The sequence below is a fragment of the Syngnathus typhle genome, linkage group LG5, assembly GCF_033458585.1.
Source record: "Syngnathus typhle isolate RoL2023-S1 ecotype Sweden linkage group LG5, RoL_Styp_1.0, whole genome shotgun sequence".
Lineage (NCBI taxonomy): Eukaryota > Metazoa > Chordata > Actinopteri > Syngnathiformes > Syngnathidae > Syngnathus > Syngnathus typhle.
The window spans coordinates 18,713,043-18,733,938 of record NC_083742.1 but is presented as its reverse complement, the minus strand read 5'-3'; the positions used below and the strand labels follow the sequence as shown (position 1 = coordinate 18,733,938).

The 20,896-nt window shown below is 41.6% G+C and overlaps 1 protein-coding gene across 10 annotated transcripts in view; it reads left to right on the top strand.

The window, feature by feature from the left end:
* rhobtb4 (Rho related BTB domain containing 4) overlaps positions 1-20,827 on the top strand; it is a 29,984-nt gene extending 9,157 nt beyond the window's left edge. For 3 of the 10 annotated variants that reach the window (XM_061278245.1, XM_061278248.1, XM_061278249.1), the window contains exons 3-13: positions 4,416-4,551; positions 8,373-8,574; positions 8,668-8,771; positions 10,927-11,112; positions 11,254-12,073; positions 12,721-12,940; positions 14,354-14,472; positions 15,454-15,604; positions 15,688-15,776; positions 15,849-15,954; positions 16,520-20,827. In XM_061278245.1, the coding sequence (XP_061134229.1) occupies positions 4,499-4,551; positions 8,373-8,574; positions 8,668-8,771; positions 10,927-11,112; positions 11,254-12,073; positions 12,721-12,940; positions 14,354-14,472; positions 15,454-15,604; positions 15,688-15,776; positions 15,849-15,954; positions 16,520-16,698 (2,229 nt within the window). In that variant the 5' untranslated portion in view covers positions 4,416-4,498 and the 3' untranslated portion in view covers positions 16,699-20,827. Of the gene's footprint in view, positions 1-348; positions 870-4,415; positions 4,552-8,372; positions 8,575-8,667; positions 8,772-10,926; positions 11,113-11,253; positions 12,074-12,720; positions 12,941-14,353; positions 14,473-15,453; positions 15,605-15,687; positions 15,777-15,848; positions 15,955-16,519 lie in introns of those variants that run through there. The other 7 variants (XM_061278252.1, XM_061278251.1, XM_061278253.1 and 4 more) reach the window with 5 other exon arrangements.
* Positions 20,828-20,896: the final 69 nt, after the last annotated feature.

Genomic DNA, 20,896 nt, shown 5'->3' with positions numbered 1-20,896 from the left:
AACAGCAATATCTTATTCTTATCCTGAAATTCCAGGAATTTATTCTTGGACTCACAAGGCTGAAATCGCTGTTACGTTTTCTCTCTTTTTGTCTGTTGCATGGCTTTTTTTGGCAAACTGAATTGCAGGATTAGACTGGGAAAATTCTAATTTGTGTTTTGCAACTAATTTGGAAGTAGGGCTGGCTCATTTTCAATTCACTCATACTATAATGATAGTGTTTGGAATAGAAAGAAGAGCGTACATTTGAATTGAATCATTATTTAAGTATAGTTTGTTCCCCTAAATTTAAGCCTAGCTATTGTTAATGCTCAAATTGTGCATACTGTTGCAGTGTCTTACGATAATATTAATATTTCGTGACAATTACGTTTTTGTCTTGCGAGTGTTTTGTACGTGACGGAGGAAAACGTTCACTGCACGGTGTATGCTTTTTCCGACATTACTTGAACGCCGCAAGGCAGGAGTTGGGTGAGTAGTGCGGTGACGTCACGGCGCGGGGGCGTGTCCTTTGAAGAAATCAGCTGGGGGAAACAACAACAGAAAAGGAGGTGGCTCAGACTGCAACCGAGTGTCTGGGCCAGTAATGTGCACCTTTTAAGCTCTAAAAGTAATCTTTTCAGCTCCGATTGTCAACATTGGATGATTGCAAGTGAACCGAGGCTCGTGCAGCTTTGACAAGGCAGCCACAGGAAGCAGGAAAAGAGGGCAGAGGTGCTTTTTGTCCCCTTGCAAGCTATACTATACATGCTCTTTGTGTCAAGTGGACCCGAACACGATCATTTGTTCCCCCCCCCGTGTGCCGGTTTGCAAGACCGGCCGGCATCCCACCAGAGTGGCATGTGGGTCAATTCTGGAAGCGTCGGAAGGTAGGGACCCCCCCTTTACCTCCACAAAGGAAAGAGAAAACGAGCACATGCTCCTATTATGACATCTCATCAACCAGCGTATTTGCTTCGAAAAGTTAGCGCCGTTCTCTTCGCGTCATGATGGAGCCCTTTTTATGTATGTGTGCACTTAATGTGTCTTTAATCTCCTTTCGTCACTAATAGCACCCATGCAATGATGCATGGCGTTTTATTGCAAGCAGATATGTTTCTAGTGGTTGGGATTATTGATTGCTTTTACTGAGGTGTTACGTGTCTTAGTGCAGCGGATGGGCTTGGCGTGTTATGCAAGACTTATCAGCTGCATCTTTTAGGCATGTGGGAAGATGACATCTTCCTTTTGCTGCTTAAATATATGTTGAGTATTTTTTTCTGTTTGCATCCCAGGATGCATTTACCTTGGTGTGCACGTTCGGTTTCCTCAAAATTATGAATGAGTCAGGTGCTTATGAATGGGAGGGGGTGCTTCATTGTGTGAAGGCGAAGGCCTTCACACATATGTTATTCTACTTTTTTCACTTTATTATTATTATTATATTTTATTCTCCTCACTTTTTTGTCCCGTTTCATCGTCCACATAATTCATCCGATTCACTCCATTCCACTTTTCACGTATTCCAAATATTCAGGAAAGGGTGGCTTCCATTTTTCTCATTCCGAATATTTTCCAATTCCGCAAAATTCCCCAAATTCCGACAAATTTTTCCCCATTCATTCTTAATGGCACATTCGACATTTCACATTTACGTCGTTCCAATTTGAAATTCACATCATTCAGCACATTCTAATCACATTCGGAAGGATTCTCGATATTCCCAAAATTCCCAAATTCGAAAATTTCACGTTTTCACCTTAAAAATTCCGACAAATTTTCACAAAATTTCGTTTTTCACCTCTAACTTCTACATTTTTCAACCGATTCAACTCGTTCCAACTTTCAACTGTTCATCTTTTGCCTACCTATTCCACAACTTCCCACTTACCAAAAACTTCACATCTTTTATTTTGAAATTCACACCCAATTCCCTTTTCCCTTCTCATTTCTACATTTTTCAACCGATTCAACCCATTCCAACTTTCAACTGTTCATCATTTTTCTACCTATTCCACAATTTCCCACTTACCAAAAACTTCACATCTTTTATTTTGAAATTCACTCCCAATTCCTTTTTCCCTTCTCATTTCTACATTTTTCAACCGATTCAACCCATTCCAACTTTCAACTGTTCATCATTTTTCTACCTATTCCACAACTTCCCACTTACCAAAAACTTCACATCTTTTATTTTGAAATTCACACCCAATTTCTTTTTCCCTTCTCATTTCTACATTTTTCAACCGATTCAACCCATTCCAACTTTCAACTGTTCATCATTTTTCTACCTATTCCACAATTTCCCACTTACCAAAAACTTCACATCTTTTATTTTGAAATTCACTCCCAATTCCTTTTTCCCTTCTCATTTCTACATTTTTCAACCGATTCAACCCATTCCAACTTTCAACTGTTCATCATTTTTCTACCTATTCCACAACTTCCCACTTACCAAAAACTTCACATCTTTTATTTTGAAATTCACACCCAATTTCTTTTTCCCTTCTCATTTCTACATTTTTCAACCGATTCAACCCATTCCAACTTTCAACTGTTCATCATTTTTCTACCTATTCCACAACTTTCCACTTACCAAAAATTCCAAACTTTCACATTTGAAATTCAACCAAATTCTCCAAAATTTCGTTTTTCGACTCTAATTTCTACATTTTTCGACCGATTCAACCCATTCCACATTTATTCCCTTTATTCACCTTATGCTTACCACATTCACTCCCATTCACCCCCACTTCCACTATGCTTACCACATTCACTCCCATTCACCCCCACTTCCACTACGCTTACACATTCAACCCTTGACCCCCAATTCCAGTGTGGCGGCCATCTTGGATTGACCCTCAAGTGCCCCCAATGAACCCAAAATGAACCGGAAGTGCCCCAAATCAAACCGAAAGTGACCCCAAATAGACCGGAAGTGACCTCAGGTAAACCGGAAGTGACCCCAAATCAAACCGGAAGTGACCCCAAACGTACCGGAAGTGACCTTTTTAGACCGGAAATGACCCCTAATAAACAGGAAGTGACCTCAGACGAACCGGAAGTGACCCAAATTAAACCGGAAGTGACCCAAATAAACCGGAAGTGACCCCAAATAGACCGGAAGTGACCTCTGGTAAACCGGAAGTGACCCTAAATCAAACCGGAAGTGACCCCAAATGAACCGGAAGTGACCTTTTTAGACCGGAAGTGACCCCTAATAAACCGGAAGTGACCTCAGACGAACCGGAAGTGACCCAAATTAAACCGGAAGTGACCCAAATAAACCGGAAGTGACCCCAAATAGACCGGAAGTGACCCGAATCAAACCGGAAGTGACCTTATTTCAACACTGAGTGGCCCAAATAGCTACATTTGCGCTAACTTTTTCGTTTTTTGTCTGATTTAACCCGTTTCAACATTTTTACCCCAAAAGTGAATCTCCTGAGGCCGTTTTTTTTGTTTTGTTCCAAATTTAGAAAGATTTTGGCGCAATTGCTTTTTTTTATTTTCCCATTCATTCTCTATGGGGATTCAACATTTGCTCTAACTTCTACATTTTTTAACTGATTCAACCCGTTCCAACTTTCAACTGTACATCTTTTGCCTACCTATTCCACAACTTCCCACTTACCAAAAATTCCAAATTCGAAATTCAACCAAATTCTCCAAAATTTCGTTTTTCTACTCTAATTTCTACATTTTTCAACCGATTCAACCCATTCCAACTTTCAACTGTTCATCTTTTGCCTACCTATTCCACAACTTCCCACTTACCAAATATTCCAAACTTTCAATTTTGAAATTCACCACAAATTCTCCAAATATTCTACATTTCTCAAGTAATTCAACACGTTTCAACATCATTCGGCAGCATTCCCCGAAAAAGTTATTCATACATTTCGCCTTCACACGCAATTTCTCCAGAAATTGCAAAATTCTAGTTGATAAGTGTGATCTCATTCACGGGACACGTTAATAAATGGAGGAAGTGTGCGTGGCCGTCCTGGTTGGGATGTGACGATGCCAGGCAGCCCATTACCTGAAAGAAAAATGTTAGTTTGACAGCACACGCACAGGGGTGATACTGAGCCTGTGGCTATGACGTCAGCAGAGGGTTTGCGTTACGCAGGTGGCAGGGAGGGTGACAAAGCGTGCATGCTAAGTGGAATCAAATCTGTTTTCGAGAGGGACTATAAGTAGTCCATCATATTCATCATAGAGGGTTTTCATGGAAATAATATTTTTATATTTTTGCCATGTAGAGGTTTATGAAGCACAACATCTTAATAAGCAAATGTTATGAATTCCAATTACTGCAACTTGGCAAATAATTAGTCATCTGTTAACATGGGTAATCTAGGCAGAATAATGCAATGCTAAGAGTTAATGCGAATGTTTCATTTTGTATGAAATTTATTTTGTATTGGTTGCAGGTGGGCCATATTTGCTTTTAAAAAGATGAGTCAAGTTCCACATTCTGCTTAGTTCAACCTTGACAGCCTGCATTATGTGACTGATGTGGATGTTCCCAATGCCCTCATGTCAGGTCGAGGAGGAAGGTAAACTCAGGTAATAGAGAGCACATTTTATTATTCAGTGATTTAAGAAGAAAAAAGAATCCACATTTTTATCCATCTCAGGGGGCGGCCATTTTGATTTGTACTGCCACTTGTCAACTGAAAATGACATCACCAATGGCTAAAGGCCTTTGCTTACAAACATCACATAACCAAACCCAGAAAACAGATGAGCCACGAGGATGAGAAAGGTCATGAAGATGTTTGTAGTGTTGTGTTGAGAGGTTGGCATCGCCGTTCATTGTCAAGCGTCTTGCGTGTCAACCTTGTGTCTATGAGGTCTACAGTCAGCCATTGGGGGAGCCAAGCAGAGGCCACAGACTCCATTATGTAAGCAGTCTGTGCCAGCTGCGCCTCTGGCACTCGCCGTCTCCTAACACCTCGATAACACAAACAAAGGCTAATAAAACACTCGTCACCAAATTAAGAATATGCATGTAACACCGTTTGACCTATTTCCTCCAACAATGCTTCCAAATAGGGGTCACGTCTTGCCGGGCTTATGTGAACAGGATGAACTCTAGACCAAAAAAAAAAATTGCACTCAAACAGGGGTGTGAGTGTTTGCTTCCGGTGGATTCTGAATAGTGTTACATAACAGAGAGGCAGAAAGAACATGGGTTGGGGGGGAGGGGGGGGGGGTGATCGGCTTAATGCTGCTTCTTGACCATCATTCGGTTAAAGTGGAACGTCCAGAGATAGATTTATAAGTCTGCAGATGGACGTGAGTGAGCATTACAGTGATAAAATATCTTAAAGAAAAGGAGGAGGAGTGGTTGAGTGGGCACAGCTGCATGAGAAGTAGCTCCACAAAGCGCTCGGTCGGCAGCAGAGAGATGAATGAAATGACTTAACAAGGAAGTTGAAGCACGGGACCAAAAAAAGATGCACAGCTGTGTAACTGGAAAAAAAAAAAGCTCAAAAGTCAACAATTTTGCATGACTTAAAAATCAAAACGACGCCTCTTTGTTGTTCTTTAGGTTCAGGCAGACATCTGCAAAGGTGATAACTAGCAAAGTAGATCAAGTCTAGACAACCGTGTGCAGTTCACGAGAGGTCACTGGCTGAAAACGAAACTTAATCTTTGCGGCTTCTCTTTCCGTTCTTCTGAGCTGCAGCACCCTTAGCCCGCGTAACCTCGTGACAACTCAAACACAGACCAGATAGCAGGTGCTTAACATGTCGGAAGCGTGCGAGGGGATAATTAGCTTCCGGGTGTTGACCGACACATGACCGGGGCAAATGTAGGATCGCAAAGATGGGGTGCTCGGGGTCCACATCAGCAGCTGCTTCCATCGCTGTTTACTAACCAGTAGGCACGAAACATGCACAAACAAGGCAAGCTTCTTCTCTTCCGACCATTCATCACTCCTTCCTTTCTCCAGGCACTTGGATAAGGACTGAATTGTTCTCAACATATTTGGTTGCTGTTGATTTGCACTTTTGATCCCCGTGGCATGACTTGGCATGACTGTAATACCGGGTGACGGACTCTTCTCCCGAGGACTCAAATAATCCCTCCCTGGCTTGTCTCTGTGGAAATCCCACTCGCACATCTGATTCGTCGGATCCCCTGAGAGCTGTAACGCCGTAACCCCAGGCTTGAACACGTTTTTTTTTTTGGTCTTTCTGAAATGATGTTGGAGGTGTTACATCATCAAAATCCATAGAGTCCAAATCCTTTTACTACGCTTTCATCATCTGGTTTATATTTCGATATAGACGTCAACACCAGGGTCGACACGAGCTCGTTTTTGAGTAGTTGAGGTTTTGAGGTCAATATGGACGTCTATAGTCGTCGATGGCAGTGAAGGAGTTAATACAAAAAAAAGACTAGCACTAGTCATTGCGAAATAGGGACATGCATAAATCACTCATCCTTGAACCAAGCTGCTCTTGAAATAATTCAACATGTTGTGAAACTCCACCGCAGGACCTTCGCACAAGATCGACGAGGGTTTGCAATTTCAGATTGGATCTGCGCAAAAAAGCATCCGCGGTAATACCGATAGAAATGTAGCTTCCCTCCCGCTTGGGCCAGCCAGCCCCCTTTTTTTATGTTATCTAATATTTCTGCATTTAGTTCCAGGGATGAATAAGTGATTATTAAAAAGAGAAATGATTGGACTAAGTTGTCCCTCCACCCACTGCATCTAGCAAGATTCTTTGTGAACAAAACATGAGTCATAGTGTTGAAAGCGTGGTTTTAGTCGGACTTACATTTAACCATTTTATTTGCCCTTCGCTATTATTGGATCCATTTTGTTTTTCTGGACAACTTTTGTCGTCCTTATACTGAACACCCATAAATATATATAAAAACAAGATGGCCGCCATTGTTGTGATTTGGAACGTGATGAATAAGTGGAACTAATTTTGGCTCAGGAACAGATGTTGGTTCAGAAGCAGGTTGGAAATGTGACGCCACAAATTGCAGGTCAGAGCTCACGCTAATGAATGGAGGTTGCCATTTTTAAAGCCAACCGCGTCAATGGAATACCAAGCAGGGGGCTTTTTATGAATGTTTCATAGGTTCTATTTGTGAGTCAAGCGAGAGGTTGTTTGAAAAACTTTCAGGGATTATTGGATCGGTAAAAGTGTGTGCGGAGGACGCTTATGCAACGGAGAAGATTGGACAAGAGCTGTGTGTAAACACTTGGCGTTCGCATATTTGCTTTGTGGTTTGGCAAAAGAAAAATAGGAGTGCTGTCTTCAGTCATATTATTTTCGAAGTCAGTCCTTATCTGAGCTCACCTGAGCTCTTTTGTTTGTTGCCAGGACGTCAAGTACATATTTGGTTCCTAACTCAATCAGTGTTCCCTCGCCTTTCTGCCCCATAATATTAGAAAGACCAATCAGAAAAAGCACAGACTAAAACCCCAACTGTGTTGCCGTATTATCATCTCGTGCTACTGTTTGCGCATCTTAAACATGACCTATAATGTTCCCCTTGTACAATTGTGAGGCGTGCTGTCCGGCATATGCAAGGTGACTAGCAATGAGGTTAGATATGCAAGGTGATAAAAGGACGGTGTGCTCAAACGACGTCATCTCTCCTTTTCTCTGTCCTTCTCTGACGACTGTTACCGAAATAGCTCTGCAGTCCCTCCATGTGTTCTGGAGAGGAGTTGGCAAAGTCCTTCAAATACTGGTCAGTGACAAATCCTCCCTTAGCCTGGCTCGCATCGAGAAGTCACTGCGGCCTACATGCCCGGAGCCTCGACTGTCCCAATGATGACTCATTCCATTTGGAAAGCCTTATCAGTCCAATTTTATTTATTTATATTTATTTATTTATTTATTTATTTATTTATTTATTTATTTATTTATTTATTTATTTATTTATTTATTTATTTATTTGTTTGTTTGTTTGTTTGTTTGTTTGTTTGTTTGTTTGTTTGTTTGTTTGTTTATATATATATATATATATATATTTTTTTTGTTACGTATATATATATAAAATATATATATATATATATTTTTTAAATGTGTGTGTATCTCTCTCTCTCTCTCTCTCTCTCTCTCTCTCTCTCTCTCTCTCTCTCTCTCTCTCTCTCTCTCTCTCTCTCTCTCTCTCTCTCTCTCTCTCTCTCTCTCTCTCTCTCTCTCTCTCTCTCCTCTCTCTCTCTCTCTCTCTCTCTCTCTTCTCTCTCTCTCTCTCTCTCTCTCTCTCTCTCTCTCTCTCTCTATATATATATATATATAGGAATATTGATATATGATCTGAATATAATAAAAAAAAAAAATATATATATATACACAATATGACTATAAATAAACGGACCTGTTCCTATTCTTTGCTCTTCTTCCCAGGGCCCTCTCCATGGATATAGACACAGACTATGAGCGACCCAATGTGGAAACCATTAAATGTGTGGTGGTAGGGGATAATGCAGTGGGCAAGACCAGGCTCATATGTGCCCGGGCTTGCAATGCCACCCTCACACAGTATCAGCTGCTCGCCACCCACGTGCCAACCGTTTGGGCCATCGACCAGTATCGTGTATGCCAGGAGGTGGGCACGCCAGACACTAAAGTGTGGAGGAATGAATACAAGGAAAGTTGCACTGAATAAAGTCATTTTTGCATGCGTGTTTTTTTTCTACAGGTGCTAGAGAGGTCCCGTGACGTTGTGGACGAGGTCAGTGTGTCCCTTAGGCTCTGGGACACATTCGGGGACCATCACAAGGACAGACGATTCGCTTATGGCAGGTGAGAACGCACACACACACACACACACACACATATTCACATTATTTTTTCTCACTGCAGATATTTTCAAGCCTTGAATATAAAAAGTGAAAAGACAAATCACACTTGTGGTGCTGACATGATTGTGACATAACGGTCAATCCAGAGAATTTATAAAAAAAAAAAAATCTGCGTGACCCATCCATCGGCGTTTTTCAGCTGAACCTTGCCCTCAGGCTGCTGTTACATCCTTACTCCAGCAGACATGATTGGATCACGGCTTGATCCTCTTACTCGGCATGCTTGGCTCAAAGCTGCTTTTATTGGCATGAAATGCAAAAGTAATTAAAGCAAAACCGGTAAAGAGAATGTGGAGATCAACTTCAATTTAATACATTCTGGGTTTTTTTTTTTTTTTTACCCCCCATGTTAATAAGCAACAAGTTTGGTTGAGGTAATCATACAAAACATCAATTTTTTGTTACGCATTACATAATTTGGTCAATTTATATTATTGTCATTATATTGCATAATGTTAATACAATTTTGATCAAGTTACCATGTAAATGCGAGACGAGCTCGCTAATATGAAAATGAACAAACAGAAATCTCTTCCGGGACAAAAAAGGTGCCAGTCTCATATTTTGACTCCGTTCTCCTGCTTAATAGTGAGAAGGACGTTACCAAATATGGCCACCAGCCTAAAGGCTTAGAAACAAGACGGCTTTTAAAAGTAAAAATATGCCGTAGTTTCCAACTAATCCCAGCGCATTAACTCTATTTTTGTGCCAAATCCGATTCAATTCACATGAAAATAGGCTTGAGATATGCAGAAATAGAACATTGCACAGTCAGCCATGTACAGTGGATAGAAAAAGTCGACACACCCTTTCCCAAATGCCCAAAGTAATGAAACCAAAGTAAATCCGAAAAAAAAAAAAAATCCACCAATATTGTGACCTACATACACTACCGTTCAAAAGTTTGGGGTCACAAAATTGTTTGGGTGACCCCAAACTTTTGAACGGTAGTGTATATATTTATTTAGATAATTATTTATAGATTATATATATAATCTTCTGTGTAAAAAATCTTATAATATATATGTATACTTATATTCATAGATTATTTATAATCTACAAATATAAAATATAATTTATAATAATTAATTCATAATATTTTATTATAATAATATTTACACTACCGTTCAAAGGTTTGGGGTCACCCAAACAATTTTGTGACCCCAAACTTTTGAATGGTAGTGTATATCTGACCTGTTGAACTCAAATGAGGTTTTGGGGTTTGTGGCGCCTCTGTTCTTTCATTCTTCTTGTGTTTGTGTATTTTTCCACACCATCCCTACCGTTCCGAATGCTTTGTCAGCCTGCAGTCAGCTGATAAAGACGCAACACCAGCTCAGCTGTTTTTTGCCTGCCTGACGTCTGCACAGGCAGCCATCAAGCTCTCCTCCTCCTTCTTCTTCTCCTCCACTTGCACTCTCTGTCCATTCCTCCACTCCTCATGATTGCATGACTAGCTCACGGCACACATTATCTCGCAGCTCCTTGTTGATACCAAAACTCAAAACATCAAGCATTGTCACATGCCTTGTTAGGAGTGGAAAAGTCAGGTTGGCACGATCATATTATGAAAATAAGCTGCCAACCCAGTTATAATCTTTGACGTCTATAACCGTCAATGGCACTGAATGAGTTGATTGTTTTAAAAGCATGCCACTTCTCACATTTCATTTCTATTTAAAAAAAATCTGAATTATTATTGCATGTGTCTCTTGCGCTTATGTTTGTGTGTATCCTCTTACATAATCAAGAAACTGGTGACCTTTGTAGTTTGGGTGCACCACATAGACCACATGCAACAGTGACAAGCCAGTTTATGTCACATAAGAGCCGGCGGGCGGGCGGGCGGGCGGGCGGTCAATCAGTAGCCCTAACACAATCTTTAAATCCGTTCACATCATTCCTGAAAAGTCACCACCCAGTCACACCGTGCAAAACATTCAAAAGCAAAGATTAAGCTGACTTTATGAAATAAACGTTTTTTTATTGGAGCCACAACTGGCAGCAATGATAAAATAACTGGCCTGTGCAAAAAAAAAAAAAAATCCCAGTTCAGTTCAAGCAAACGAATGTTTATCTTCCTTCTTGATCTCCAGGTCAGATGTGGTGGTGCTTTGCTTCTCTCTGGCTAATCCCAATTCCCTGCGCCACGTCCGCACCATGTGGTTTCCGGAGATCAAGCACTTCTGTCCACGGACACCCATCATCCTGGTGGGATGCCAGCTGGATCTCCGCTACGCTGACCTGGATGCAGTTAATCGTGCACGTCGACCCCTTGCCAAGTGAGAAGCCTTCCATATCCGTCCCCTAATGGACAGATTTGGATCGGAACTTCACTTTTCATGACTTTTTAGTGCTTAGAGTAATCCTCCCCCACCCCCATCATCAGCCTTAATACCATCATGATCTTTTCCAACCCACAGACCCATCAAACCGACGGACATCCTCCCTCCCGAGAGAGGTCACGAGGTGGCGAAGGAGCTCGGGATACCCTATTACGAAACCAGCATCGTCGCCCAGTTTGGAGTCAAGGACGTTTTTGACAACGCCATCAGAGCTGCCCTCATCTCCCGCCGTCACCTGCAGTTCTGGAAATCTCACCTGAAAAAAGTCCAACGGCCTCTCCTCCAGGCACCCTTCCTGCCTCCTCGCCCGCCGCGCCCCATCGTGGGAATTCCGGACCCCCCACCCACCAACGGCGAGGGCCCCGACTCCCTCTTCTGCCACCCGCTCTGCGCGGATGTGGTTTTCCTGCTGCAGGGCGGCTCCACTCGCGTTTTTGCGCATAAAGTTTACCTGGCCACTTCCTGCTCCAAATTCTATGACCTCTTCACCCTTGAACTGGGGGCATCCTGCACGGCCCCACAAGGGGAGCAGGACCAAAGCAAGGAAAGCTCGGACAGCGGCGAGGAAGACGAGCTGAGCAGAAGAGGAGCCAAGGAGCAAGCCGGGCGCACCAAGAGCCTGGACATTGATAAAGATGGGGTGGATGGCGCCGTGCGGGGCCTGAATCGACCCCCGCTGCTCCAGCGCGGCTCTTTACGGACTTCCCAGAGTGATAATGCGCTCCCTTCTCGAGCGCAGTACTCTCTGGGAACTCCCGTGAATTGCCGGGCCCTTTCGGGATGGGGAAGAGGGTTCTTGAGTGTTTGTCTGGAGCACGTTGATGACCCCATGACTGGACGACCACGACTAATGACTGTGGTAGTCATGGATGTGCTCATTCAAGAGGAACCCTTCAAGGTGATTGACTTCAGTTTCCTGGCATTGAACTACTGAGTATTTCATGCATATAGTCCACTTTATGTAACTGGGTCACTTCTGCCATCTAGTGGTGAATGTTGTTATTACAACTCAAATCTTAATGCATGTCTGGCACAATTTGCATCTTTGCTGATTTTTATTATTTTATTTTTTATTTTATGGGGTTCTGTGGGATATACACTACCGTTCAAAAGTTTGGGGCCCAAACAATTTTGTGACCCCAAACTTTTGAACGGTAGTGTATATATTTATTTAGATAATTATTTATAGATTATATATATAATCTTCTGTGTAAAAAAATCTTGTAATATATATGTATACTTATATTCATAGACTATTTATAATCTTATACAAATATAAGATATAATTTATAATATTTAATTCATAATATCTTATTATAATAATATTTACACTACCGTTTAAAAGTTTGGGGTCACCCAAACAATTTTGTGACCCCAAACTTTTGAACGGTAGTGTAAATTTGACCTTTATTTCGTTTTTTTGATGAAGACGTATAATAGCTGTTCATCAGTGTTTGAGTGTGTGTTTTTGAAAAAAAGAAAAGGGCACTTAAGAGTGTGGTCTGACCTGCGCAGCATAAGGATTCATTCTTGCTTTCGCTCCAGGCCGTGTTGCAGTACTTATACACCGGCAACCTGGATGAAGGTCGAGGAGACCTGATGCAGGTGGCCACCATCGCGGAGCTCCTTGAGGTGTTCGACCTGCGGATGATGGTGGCCAATGTCCTCAACAGGGAGAGTTTTATGAACCAGGAGATAACCAAGGCCTTCCACGTCCGCAGAGCCAACCGCATCAAGGAGTGCCTTAACAAAGGCACCTTTGCCGGTAATCTTCTGCGCTAGCTAACCCTCGACAAGCACGTTGCAGATGTTTTTCCATCCGTTCATGTTTGGGAGTGGAGCATCCAAGCATTCTCTCTCAATCTCTCACAATGTACACCAAGTGTACATTTGCGATCACAAGAGAATGTGTATGATGGCAGTTTCCTTGTAATAGTGTGGAAGTCATCCAACGACTTGATGACTGACTGACACTTGCTTGGTTGCCTTGTGTGAGTCCTGCTGTGCCGCCTTTGTCTTTGTGTGTGTACCCCCCCCTCCCCCCCAAGCTGTCACGTTTGCAAGCTCTCACAGCTAGCGCCATCCATCTGCTCGTCTTCCCATTCACCCCTTTGTGTTGATGCCGAGTCATCGTTATCGTCGGAACGTTCTCGTATCAAGTTTGTCTCAATGAATAGTTGGTTATTCGGTGAGACGCCGTTCCCGTCGTAATTCAGTGACGACGCCATTGCGGTTCTTTTGATCGATATCAATACATTTCCCAATACCTTCTGTCACAGGTGTCAAACTCAAGGCCCGGGGGCCAGATAGGGCCCGCCACATCATTTTACGTGGCCCGCGAAGACAAATTGTGCATCAAATTTGTGTGTCATTACTGGAATTGCAAATTGTCTTTACTTTTAATAATATATACCGTATTTTCTGGACTATAAGGCACACCTAAAAACCAAAAATCTTCTCAAAAGCCGACAGTGCGCCTTATAGTCCAGTGCGCCTTATATATGGACTAAATTCCTAAATTCAAACTGGCCCGAAGCATTGTGTCATGAAATCAAGCATAAGTGGCCTGCTGAAGACTATGAGTTGTGAATCAAAAAGACTATGGATCATTATTTTGTGATTATAAAGTCATTTGTTGCATCTGAAGTTGAAATAAAAAAGATAAAATGGAGAATGATTTGATTAGGATTAAAAATCTGACATGATGCATTAATGGTGCGCTTTATCGTCCGGTGTGCCTTATATAAGGATTAAGTTTTAAAATGGGCCATTCATTGAAGGTGCGCCTTATAGTCCGGAAAATACGGTACATATTTTTTTAAATATTTGACCAGTTTTTACTCGTCTGATTTGAAAACGAGCTTTTACTGTTTATAATATGAGGTGCTCATACATTTATTTGGATTGACAGTCATAATGGCCAATCCGAAAGAAGCTATGACTACAATGCGGGCCGCGAAAAAAAAGACTTTGACACCCCTGCCTTACGTCTTTTCTCCTTCCCTTACTCTCAAAAGCTGTTTTGTCCCTCTGTCAATTTACCTCTCTGTTTGTCTACATGTCTCTGTGTCCGTCTTGTCTCTACCTTTGTCTACCTGGTCTGTCTTTCCCCCGTTCTGTAGCTCGAGCTTCTGTGGCATTCCACGAGATGAATGCTCTTTTCCCACCCCGGTTTTAGATGTGGTGTTCCGGCTGGACGACGGCTTCCTCCCGGCCCACAAGCCGCTGCTCATCTCCAGCTGTGACTGGATGGCGGCCATGTTCCGCGGCTCCTTCATGGAAAGCTACGTCGAGGAGGTGAGGGCTTTCTTATGTTTTTCTTTCTTCCCCAATTATATGCATGGGTTTTATTTCATTTATTTCCTACAATATGAGCTGTTGTAAAAATGATTTCTGAGGAAAACCCGCCATTGCGATGTTAGTCCATCCAAAGTAGGTGACATGACATCGAATTTCATTCCAATTGGAGATTGTAGTGGAGCATCCCCTGAGGAAAAACTCCTCAAACTGTGAAAGTAGCATTTGATCAGCTAGCGTTGTTCTATTTTCATGCTCATGTCACACTTGCTGCTCTGTATTTTTAGCTTTCGCCGTGTGATATCATGACTTCCCACCATCTGTGCTCAACAGTCTTAACAATGGATTTGAATTCCGAGCTAATTATTTGTTGAGGATTATCTGTCGAAATATGCAGTCATTTCTAATTTACACTGGGCTGTTAAAGTCTACACACCCCTACCCAGGTGTTTTATGGTATTAAAGAATGAGACCAGGAAGAATAATTTTAAAGGTTTTTACATTTTTTAAAATATGCTTCAAAAGTCAAAATGAATTACCGTAATTTTCGGACTATAAGTCGCACCGGAGTATAAGTCGCCCCCCCACCCAAACTATGAAAAAAAACGCGACTTATAGTCCAAAAATTACGGTAGTTGTATGTGTGTCATCAGAGAATATTGATTCTTAAATCTATTGGCGTGTCCTCATTTCCATGTTGTTGTGAACATGCTAGTCAACAATGTCCCCATACGATTGCCATCGTGATGTGGCTTCCCGCTTCCACACACTGCTCTCAACTCAGCCATCATGCCTCCGACCGAGCTGGGATGAAAGAGAATGGGGAAATTGGAACAGAACCAGAACAGGATGTCCTCTACCCTTTACCTCCCGCCACCGCTTTGTTTATATCGATAGTCAAGTCTTCTTTACTGTGGCCTGCACACAAACAACCTACTAAGTTGCCTCCAACTCACCTGTGGGTTTCTCCTCATTATGCAGGTGCCCATCCCGTCCACCAGTACGGCATGTATGCGAGGCGTGCTGGAGTTCCTGTACTGTGCCATGCTAACCCCTTGTCCTGACCTGGAGGCCATTGAATTAATAGTGGTGGCCAACCGTCTTTGTTTACCACGCCTGGTCGCCCTCACCGGTGAAGATGACCTCCAGCGATCATTTTCATGTTCGGAGAGACGGCAAATAATAACATGCTTCTCTGCGTGCCCGCGTCCTCAGAGCAGCACGCTGTCGATGAGCTTCTGCAGTTGGCAGTGAAAGGAGTTGACATCGACGGGCACGTCTTGGCCTATTTGGAGCTCGCCCAGGTCGGTTGAATGGAATACCGAAGCGCCTTTGTGAAGCCGTTCCATTTTCTAACGATGTTTCTCTTCTTTCAGTTCCACAATGCCAAGCAGCTATCGGCCTGGTGTCTCCATCACATCTGCACAAACTATAACAGCATCTGTCGCAAGTTTCCAAAAGACATGAAGGCCATGTCTCCAGGTAAAGTGTGGCACCAATTTTCAGCAAATCAAAAATGAAAACTGATGATTAAAAAAATCGGACAGGCACGTTTTCGATTGTTTTGCGTCAGTGGAGGTGTTAAGTTCGTTTTGTTTTTCAAATCCAAAAATGAGTGGTGTAAAACAAAATACACTACCGTTCAAAAGTTTGGGGTCACAAAATTGTTTGGGTGACCCCAAACTTTTGAACGGTAGTGTAAATATTATTATAATAAAATATTATGAATTAAATATTATAAATTATATCTTTGTATAAGATTATAAATAATCTATGAATATAAGTATACATATATATTATAAGATTTTTTACACAGAAGATTATATATATCATCTATAAATAATTATCTAAATAAATATATACACTACCGTTCAAAAGTTTGGGGTCACAAAATTGTTTGGGTGACCCCAAACTTTTGAACGGTAGTGTATATAAGATTATTATTATTATTATAATACATTTTTTGTCGCCAATATATTCTTGGCATGGGTCAATATTCAGCGATCGATAGCTCAACAGTTCCAACTGCTCGTGTGACACTCTACAGATAACCAGAGGCATTTTGAAAAGCAGCGCTGGCCTCCCGTTTGGTTCCTGAAGGAGGAGGACCGCTATTTGCGCTCGCAGAAAGAGCGTGAGCACGAGGAGGAGATCTTGCGCAAGCAGCACACCAAGCGAGGCTGGTGCTTCTGGAGACATCCGTCCTCTTCGCCGCACGTCTCCTAGGCTTCAACGGAAGAAGGCCCCCGCTTGACCCATCTGCCCCCAGCTCTCGATGCAGACCTGACTCAGTGTTAAGAGGCAGTTCTGACTACATAATGGCGTCACTAGAGCAAAGTGCCCCACCCCCCGCCCCTTCATCCCGTCCATTGTGTGATTGGACCGGGAGCAAGGGCTGTCAATTTCTCCTCGTCGCCAGTGTCTGTCTTGATCAGCTCCACTTCTGCTTTAATTTAACTTAGGGAGTTTTTGTCAAGGGGCTCACATCTGCCTTCACTTCTACACAGACTGTTAGCCTTGCACACACAGACCCTTTTGCCCAAGATCTACCTTTCTACAACCAGCACCGGATATCCAGGAAGTGACACGATGTAACTCATTTTGATACAAGTTGTGGGGTTTTTTTTTTTTTTTTTTTTTGTAAACCCCTTGCACCTTTTTACACGACTATCATCGACCTTCTCCGAGGAAGGCTCCATGATTGTCTGGAGTGCCGAATTGGAGCACATTTTTGAATTTGCCCCCGCACCCCTCTAAAAACAAACACACATACAAAAAAAAAAAAAAAAAAGCTCACTTTGATGCACTTCTAAGACTTTCCAAGTGACAACCGAATAGTGTCGACGGGGATCCGGAGCCTTACTTGACGCCTCTTTTTGGAGGAATGACGGATACACTATTAAACAAAAGCATCTGTAACGTCCATCACCGCCACTAGATAAAAAGCGCCTCAGCAAGCCTGCCTTTACACCACTGCACCACTGGGGGCAGCATTGCTCAGGGCCCCGCCACTACAGTCACACTTTTTTAATGCCTGTGACTTAGACGTTGTTGTCGCTAGGAGTATGTACAAGGAGTATGAGGGCCGCACTGAACAAATACGTTTTTCCGGACTAAAGTATTGAGTAAAGTTTCTATACAGTATTTACACGCAATTGCAACAACTTGGCGTGGTATAGCCGTCTGATTGACGCCGCCTCCAAAGGTTTCTAATTGTCTATATGCTGCAAAACGGTAGTAAATAAATTAAAAAGATGAAATTAATATTAGAATAATGGACAAATGTGAATATCGGCGGCGGCGCTATTGCATTTTTTTTTTTAATTCTCTATTGTAAGATTTTGCAATTGAGACGGCTTTATTTCTGCCACATTACGCACTCGGATAAAAATAACTATCCTCATAAGAATCTCTTAATAGCACTTTCTTTGCACAGAATAACATTATTTTTTCTTCAAGAATGAGACTTTCTCATGTTCTCAAAACATTTTATCCTCATATTAATTTTCTCTTGCAACCTAATGTTTCTTTATTTTTTTTTTACTTTATTCTCGCAACATTGCACTTTTTATACATTATTTAATTCCTCCCCCTCGTAATTATTTCTTTTGTTTTCAATTTGGCCCGAGTACTCCTTTCGTTGGTAGGCACAGTATTGTGATGAGTGTTAAAAATCAGCAAGAGCACATGCAACATGTTATTGAGTGCATTTATGAACTCTGTCCACCTCACTCGGAATACCAAAGCTGTGATTCTCTTTCTTCCCCACTTTGCTTCATTTCTGCTTCCCTTGCTTGCATCCTTGTTGCAAAGAGGGCGACGCGGTGGTCAAGCGGTTCGTATTATGAGGCACGGTGTTTGAATTCCTCCTCAGGAGGGGGGAAAAAAAAAAAAAAAGATTCACTTTGCCTTCCGTTCCTTTCGCTGGAATCCAAAATGGTGCTCGAGACACAATACAACACACACATTAGTTCTCAGTTTCCAGTATGTGTCCAGAGTTCCAACTTCAATGAAAGGTTCAGCAAGTTTCCAAGAAGGTCGTTCAGTTGAACATGTGCTTTTTTTGTGTTAAAAAAAAAAAGAAACAGGTCATCGGTTTTTAGAATGTGTAGCATTTGGATTTGACACACATAGTGCTTTTGGGGGACTGGGAGATTTTTTTTTGTATTCACCACCAAAGTGTTGTTGATGTATACACACACACAAAATTGTGGAGCTCTCCCCACCTACACCCCCCCCCCCCCAACTGATCACACTCTTTTAACACATTAGCTCGAAAAGCAATGGAGATGAGATGGCTTTGAGTCACCTGGGTCGCATGTCCCTGTTCTCTGGAGAAAGACGTGATAAAGTCCTGAAATAGACTTCCAATTTGATCTCGTGAGAGCCAAGTGAGAACCAAGCCAATTTTCCAGTTCAACCATTGCTTGGTATTACTCACTCTTATCCAACTTCAGGGCTTTTGAAAGTTGAAAACAGTTTTTGATGGCTACTATTTGTCTTATTAATTATTGGTATGGCCCATTTAGCCTCTTCTGTCAGTCCATGTGCCTTATAACGGACAAAATAAGTCAACGTTTGGGTTGCAGGCTGTTTCTGTAAAATAGGTTGTGCTTTACACACCGCAATCTGAATTTCCTTTTCCAAGCAGATGACCTTGAATTAATCTCTGCCCCCCCCCCCCCCTAGATTATTGTTTTTATGTGGATTACTTTTGGACGGAGGAATGGAGAAAGACGTCATGGACAGAAGGCCGTCGTGATTTCAAATTGAAAAAGAAAAAAAAAGTGCCAGATTGATTCCTGAAGTGACTATAAAGTAGTTAACACTGTTATTGGTAGGGGGCAGATGTTAGACAAAACTATCATTTTGTTTAGGAAAGCATTTTCTGTTGAAGTTGTCTTGTGTTTTTGTTTGATTTCTCCGCTTAGCCCATCTCGAATGATTGTAGCACACTTTTCGATTGACCTAAAATAACCCCCTTTTATACAAGCTCTGACTTTTGTACACTGATCGCTCGGCGCATTTAAATACCTATTTAACTTTGTCAGAAAAATAATAATGAGAATAATATGCAGGGACATTTATAAACTTAAAAATAACTAAGAGGCAATCATCAGACTTTGTATTGTAATACAAGATATAATATACTTGTACAGAGTGTTTTTCAAAGTAACACTGCAGCTGATTTACGTTCTTAAAATGCACATGCGGCCCATGAGAGCGTTTGATCTGGTTCGCCATGCAATTCTTAAGAAAGAAAAGAAAAATGGCTTCAATTGGATTTGCATGCAATTAATTGTGTCCTCTTAGTATACCGGAGCATAATCATTTTGATCATGGCCGAACGGAATGACTATTGAAATGGAGTGATAATATTGAATTACAGGACATTAAAATGAAATTATTTGGAGTCAGTCAACTACTGTTGCTATGGTGTCCTCACAGGCAAAGTCAAACTATATACACTGATGTCAAGTTTAGCTGTTTGTCTTCATCGCATCATATTGGAGTCTGAGCGCAAAACACGTTGTGTGTCTCCGTTCATGTGCCTTGAGTGAAATGTTCACACTTGTAGCCCTGTACAGGCTGACCACTACAACCATGCGCCGCTTCAAGTCAACTAAGCCAAAAAAAATAACTTCAAAAGTAACGCTAGGCAGCTTGTAATTTTTTTTTTTTTTTTTTGCAACAGTGATGACACGAGTTGTTGTTGTATTATCTGCTCAAGTTACGCAACAGTTGAATTGTGAAATAACCTTGCACACCAGCAGTTCTCAAATGAGGTCTCTGCACTCTCTGTTAGGTGCCTGCACTTTTTATTATGTAGCCTATAATGAAACCTTCTGTGATCAATACTCTGGACTTGCTCAAGTTTTCATATAACAAGCTTTGGATTCATCTTGGGTTTCACTTTGTCATCGTTACTCCACATTCAGTGTTCCACTGTTCAGATGCAAACATTTGCCGTGATAACTATGTTTAATATGATGCTTTAATTAATTCCTTCAATTGTCAAGTATTTTGGATTGTAATGTTGCGGGGGGGTCGCGTGAACTGAATAGTATAGTTGTGCACTTTTGTTTCCATGTGACTTTTATTAACCTCCACGGCTCATGTGTAGTACCATAACAACAAAGAGCACACCTTCACCTATGACTGTTAAGGGCTTTCAAAAAGAAAAAAAAAAAAAGAAAAAACTAAACAATCAGAATGTTTGCAAAGATGTTTTAAAACGGTTTGTAATATTTTTTTTGAACCGCTATGATTTGTACAAAATGACCTTTTTCTTTTTTGCCATTGCAGTATTTTGATGTTTGACATGGATTTTATTAAAACGGTTTAATCTTTTGAATTTGTCTATTGTGTTATTGTTGTGCTCTATGACATAATCTAACGGACCATATATTTTACATCCCGCAAT